This window comes from Monopterus albus, unplaced genomic scaffold (assembly GCF_001952655.1).
Source record: "Monopterus albus unplaced genomic scaffold, M_albus_1.0 scaffold88.1, whole genome shotgun sequence".
NCBI classification, from domain to species: domain Eukaryota; kingdom Metazoa; phylum Chordata; class Actinopteri; order Synbranchiformes; family Synbranchidae; genus Monopterus; species Monopterus albus.
The window spans coordinates 1,279,630-1,285,730 of NW_018127968.1; the positions used below are offsets into that span (position 1 = coordinate 1,279,630).

Here is a 6,101-nt window from a genome sequence, read left to right on the forward strand (position 1 = left end):
GCTGAAGAATATTCAGTCATTTCTGGATTTCTAGTAATTCCTTATCATTTTATTATGTTCATCCATTTCTTATTGCCACCGTTTTAATGTGACAGAGGGATTTCTAATATATGATCAGTGTTTTGGAAGCATGCGAGTCAAAATCCCCACAGGGATAAGCAGGTGCACAAGTTGTGCTGAAACCTTTGTTTTGGTTTTCTCTGAAGTTACACCTATGCCACCCAAATTTTCTTCTGAAAGACAGAATAACAGTAACCCAGAGTAAAATGAGTGAAACGAATTGACTCAATTTAAACAAATGAGAACATATTTTCACTGTAGGTTTTACAGAATTTTGGTCAGAAGACGACAAAATGTCTGTAGCAAAAGGACCTATCAACATAGCAAAGAACGCAACAATGGATGGATACACAGACGTTCAGTATTTTGGATGATAAAGTCAGACAGATAACATATACAAAAAGAAAAATTAAGCAAACCTCAAAGAGTCTGCATTGTTTTAACAATCTATTTTAACTTACTGCATGACACAAACCATTGTACTGTTCTTGTCAATATTGAATGCATCTTTGAAACATTGACAGTGTAGACTGGAACAAGGCTAAACAGGAATTAGAAAATGAATCAACTTAACAAGAACCAAGGGTCACTAAAATGATTTAGTGCTGTAGCTTCTCTCCCTAAAAGTGGGTGCTGAGATAACTCCAAAAGACAATGAAGACTGCTCAGTGGTATTAAGAACGCACTGTAACAACTAAAAGAGTCATTGGAACTCACATTCACATTTCTGCTCTGGCATACACAACTCATGCAACAATTCACCACATCACCTTTTATGACCAATTAACTGTGAAAATCTAACTTTTACTCTAGTTCTTGAGGATGGCACAGTTCTATACGCAAAGTACTGAACAAACATAGAGGCCTGAAGACACAGGTAACTTCATACCATTAAACCAATGGCTAAAAATTATATCACTTGAATTGTTAATTCAATGGCACATTAATTTCATTTACCAGCACATACAGGCATAACCAAGTTACTTTGTTGGACCACGGTGTGCACATGTACCTATTTTGCAAGGTGCTGCTCCGGCTGTGTTATCCTGTGGAGTTTGTAGAGAAACCACTTGTCTATGGCCGTCAGCTGGTGGATCTGATCCACACTCATACCACTGTGAAGAGCCTGAAAAGATTCAAAGACATAAACCAGACACACCGTTATATTTATCGTTCATCACAAAGTCCATCATTCATGGCCTTTGTTGGAGCAGCCTGAAAGCAGACATCCTGCAGGTTTCACAAAGTCTGAACAGATCCTGACAATCAGCTGCTTCTCTTTAAAATTATGTCACAAATCATTCAGTGAATTGTCACTGGATAGGACCAGCCACTCAGAACAGTCACTGTAAATAATACATGATAAATGGTTTTATCCATTACTCCCCTCGAGGACCTAGTCAACTAAAATCTATTGCAGGAACAATATATTACTTTTATTAAAGCAACCTGTAATACAGTGGAGGTTCCTGGCAACAGCTAGTAAATATGTTTTATTATTTTTATATGTACGACTAGAGAAATGACTCCAGGGTAGCATGGGAGGACTTCAGTCAGCAACTTACAACTTACAGTGAACCTTACTTTGCCCTTCCATAAGGAGCTGCTCATCAAGCTGCAAGGTCTACAGTACATCTAATTAACTTCCCTCTATTACCCAATATCTTTGCTACTTAATGTAGCTTATGTCCCAGTAAATGTTCAGGAGGTGCGATGGAAATTCTAAAGTGAGTCTGGAGAAATAAAGAGTGAACAACCGAGTTGCCTTTGTGTAACACTGGTCAGCTATCACCCCACTAGCTGGAAATGTATGTGGACTTCATAGGTATCTTTCAGATAGGTGGCTTGGCCCAGACTGTTGGGCTCCGTAAGGAACAGACTGAGATTGTGTGTGTGTGTGTGTTAGTAGCAACGGGGTGGGTGTGTGTATGAAGTGTGCATGTGTGTACAGATGTGAGTAGGGACTGAATCTGTGTGGCGTGTCTGGAGACACAAGAGAACTGTTTGGGAGAAAAGTGAAACACAAGGTTAAACAGCACAAATACACAGATAGCATGAGCACTGAGCAGACAGCATGGGTATTCATTTCCATTTTTCTATTACAGAGGGTAGGGCCTGTCTTATGGGCCCTGGCTGTTGTATTTTATTTATTTATTTTTATGCATCCCCAGCTTAATAAAATATATTCTCAATTGGCTTGAAGAGCTTTAGGTTTCAAAATCACACTGGTGTGCAGGGAGAGTAGGGAGGTTAGCTGAGGGTGACAGTGGCTGTGCTGACTGCCTCACAGCAATATAGCTGGTGTTGTAGCTGGAGATGTGGATCATTAACCCCTAATGCTGTCGCCATCTCCACTGTGAAACAGATCTGTCTCCACTGTCAGGACACCAGGCTCACACAGCTGGGGGTTTAGACATGACCTCATCCTGCCCTGCTCTCAGCTGGTGATAAAAGCATGTTGAAGTGCTGGACCTGTACATGTTTTTCACCTTGCAATAGCTCATGCACCAGCTCTGTGTTTGAATGGTGGAGTCTGACCCTGTGTACACATGTGCACATAAAAGTGCTGATTCACTTCATCTGATTCTGTGAGGAAAAACACTATAAGCACCGAACTGTGCAAACACAAATAAATAAAAAAATTCAGATTGTGATTCGGACTCACCCTCCCCAGCATATTTAAAAGGGCCACACTGTCAGTTAGATAATCAAAAGCTACTTCTTTGTTTAGTCATCAAGTAGCAGTAACTACTGTGGATCTATTTAAATAAATAAAAATTCCAAAGCCAAACATTTCAACACAATTAGGCATTCACAACTAGGGTGCCAGAAGGCCAGGGACACATTTTTCTCTGCATATTTTGTTTTTTTCCATAATACATTTTCTGTAACACTTCAAAATGTGATATTAATGAGAAAACTGTAGTCTGTGTTATTCATTATTTATGTTATGAAAGATTCGTGCACCTTGGCGAGGGAGAAGATGCGTGTGCTGGAGAGCACAGCAAGTTCCTGTTGCAGGTCCAGGGTGTCGGCCCAGGCTTTCTTGAGTGGCAGCCGGGGCACAAAGCCATCCATGGATGGATGGCACACCCTCAGGGCTTTCTGCACACTCTCCTCCACGGTCCGGCCCACTGCCATCACCTGAATCCAGAAGAGGGAAATACAGGACAGTGTACTATGGACAGGTGAGCGCAGTGAATAACAGGACTGCATGATAAATTGTTTTGTGAGTGTGATTTAGATCCCTGTGTGACCTCAGTCTCATATTATAATGATTCTGCTGCGTTTGCATTAGCAGTGAGATCCCTTGCATCAAACTAAGCGCTCCCTTTTCCTCACTAAGCTGTGTTAACCAATAACCACAAAGTGATTTTTTTCTGTTATTCGGCACTAGGTGCACAGGGCAGGCAGCGCAACATCTGAGAAACAGTTGCAGGAGGGCACAGAATATCTTTAACAATATCAAACATATTGTTTTTGAATCGGTCTCTCTTCCTGTCTACAGCTCATCATAACACATTCCTGCTATTGGTTAAGGCAGCGCTTGGTTTGATGCAAGGCATCTCCCTGCTAATGCAAACATGGCAGAATCATTGTCCCACAAGACTGAGATTGTACAGGGATCTAAGTCACGCTTACAAAACGATGTCATGCAGCCCTAGTGAATGAGGAAGTGAATGGGCAAGTGTTTGTCTCTAGATCCTTCGTGGAAATTATATTGCACTGTTTAATTTTTGTCCTACTTGAAAGGTCCAAAGTCTTTGTGAGCTCACAATCTAAAATGTAATTTGCTCTGATTTGAACACCACTTCTGTCCTGAACTGCTACACATGCGCAGATTTTACCAAAATGTGATTCATGTGCATAAAAGAACAACAATAACATAACTTGTGGCATAGTCAAACTGTGCAATTCCCTCAAAAACTGCTTGGTTATATCATGTTCCTTCTAGTTTGGCTTGATCAGAAACTTCTCCACAAATGTTCAACAGAAGTGAAATGTCCTCACTCCACTGTAACTGCTGTTGCTCTCCTCTGTTTACTTCTATGGCTCTTTGAGAGGCTGACACCTAATGACACGCATGAGGAGTGAGACACTAAAAAAAAATAAAAAAAACACATGAACTGAAATCTGATTATTAGCTGTGATATGACTCAGATCTAAGACCAAATATGCAAGTGGCCCAGATCTGATTTGAAAAAAATCCCTGGTGACTTAGACAAGGTGAGCTGGCCTAATGACTGCTCCATAAAGACAGACGATCGAGAGGATCCTATATATATATATTATATTGTGTATGATGTATTTTAGATCTTTCCATTATTGTATTACCAGCCTACTAGCAGTGTGAGCCTTCTGTTCGTATGCATGTATTCTCTCACCCGGTAGCTTTGGACGCCAGAGCTGAGCTTCTGGAGAGCCGGGCATTAACCTCAATGATGCAGTACTCCAAGGACGATGGGTGCAGGGCGTACTGCATGTTGCATTCACCCACAATGCCAAGGTGACGAACTACTTTGATGGCTGTCTCACGGAGCATGTAGTGCTCCTCGTTGGACAACATCTGGCTGGGCGTCACCACTATGGAATCACCTGAAGAAGAGGAGGAGCACTTAGGGCTTGAAGTAGCTTGAAACACAGCCAACAGTCCCTAAATTTGGGTTTAAGAAAATGAAGACAAGAGACCGCATTGATGTTTAGCAAAAACAAAAAAAAAAAAGCTTTGATACACTATAGCATTAACCAAGAAAAGTCTGTTCCTGGTTTAAATTTAAACAAAGAAGAGACATTTATTTTGAACATTTAATAATATGCCAACAAAAACAATACAACACGTCATCTGAAATGCAGTCTGATATAGTTACTGTACAAGTTGTTCAGGAAAGTTTCATCCATCGCTCTACAGCAGAAGCTCTGGGGCCACAGTAATGCATTTCAGGGAAGAACATAGTTGTCTGTGTATCCTTTCAACTTTGCAAGAAGCACAAAACCACCTTTAATCTTAGCTACAATGCACTTCAAGTGTCTCAGTCTGAACACCTTCTGGATGTTGAGAACTGAACTAAACCCAAAGGCTTACGTTTGCTGCTCAAGTATTGATTTGCAGCACTTTTCTTGATCCACAGAAACAAGACAGAAAGATCAAGCAAGGACAACAGCAATCCAAAACATCTGTATCATCTTGCCAGGTTCACACTAGGTTTGGCCAACATGAGCAACCTGTTCGTGCTGAGAAAAAAAAAAAAAAGCAACAAGGAATCTTGCTCATCCTCAAGCAGCCTCCCCAGAGGGAGAGGCGACAATCTGTGTGTTTGGACAACAACAGAAAATAAAAGCAAACAGAAAGGAATCAACACAGCAGGACAAAAATCTAAACAAAACAGGATTTAGCAAAGAACACCACTGAAGAACGCATTCTTATATAGTGTATATTTGGTACCTGTGTGAATGCCCAGTGGGTCGAAGTTCTCCATGTTGCAGACGGTGACATAGTTATCAGCCACGTCTCTCACCACCTCATATTCCATCTCCTTCCAGCCCAGCAAAGACTTCTCCACCAGGATTTGACTGCTCATGGCCAGAGCCTGCAGTACACACATTCTATTATCAATGTAGGTGTCGTGTGTCTACACTCATCCTTACACAGCTGCTAGACACACCAATACAACTAGTACAATTTCATTAAATGCAGTAGCTCTGCATTCTAAATACTGGCATTGGAAAGCTTAAGAAGAGAGTGGAACTTATGAGCACTGAGCACTAGCACTGTGTAATACTTACTGTGACCGTGCAGCACTTAGCACCTACATGCAAACCATACGGAACATAAAGTAAACAATGTTATACCCCCTTATTGATGATTCTTAAATACAATAAATCTGGATTTTATTTGATGCTGTTAAATGTGTTTAAGAACTAACAAAATTTTGGATTAAAGGAAGACATTGTGAACTATATTTCTCCCCATACATACAAACCAGATGAATAGCCACTGATCATATCTGCCAAACAAAAAACATTCTCCATTAAATCTTGCA

At 40.8% G+C, this 6,101-nt stretch overlaps 1 protein-coding gene across 1 annotated transcript in view; it reads right to left on the reverse strand.

Moving 5' to 3' along the window:
- LOC109964400 (carbamoyl-phosphate synthase [ammonia], mitochondrial) overlaps positions 1-6,101 on the reverse strand; it is a 44,354-nt gene that overhangs the window by 27,585 nt on the left and 10,668 nt on the right. The window contains 4 exon segments of the mRNA XM_074527650.1: positions 1,074-1,186; positions 3,028-3,238; positions 4,446-4,656; positions 5,504-5,648. Of these exon segments, the coding sequence (XP_074383751.1) occupies positions 1,074-1,186; positions 3,028-3,238; positions 4,446-4,656; positions 5,504-5,648 (680 nt within the window).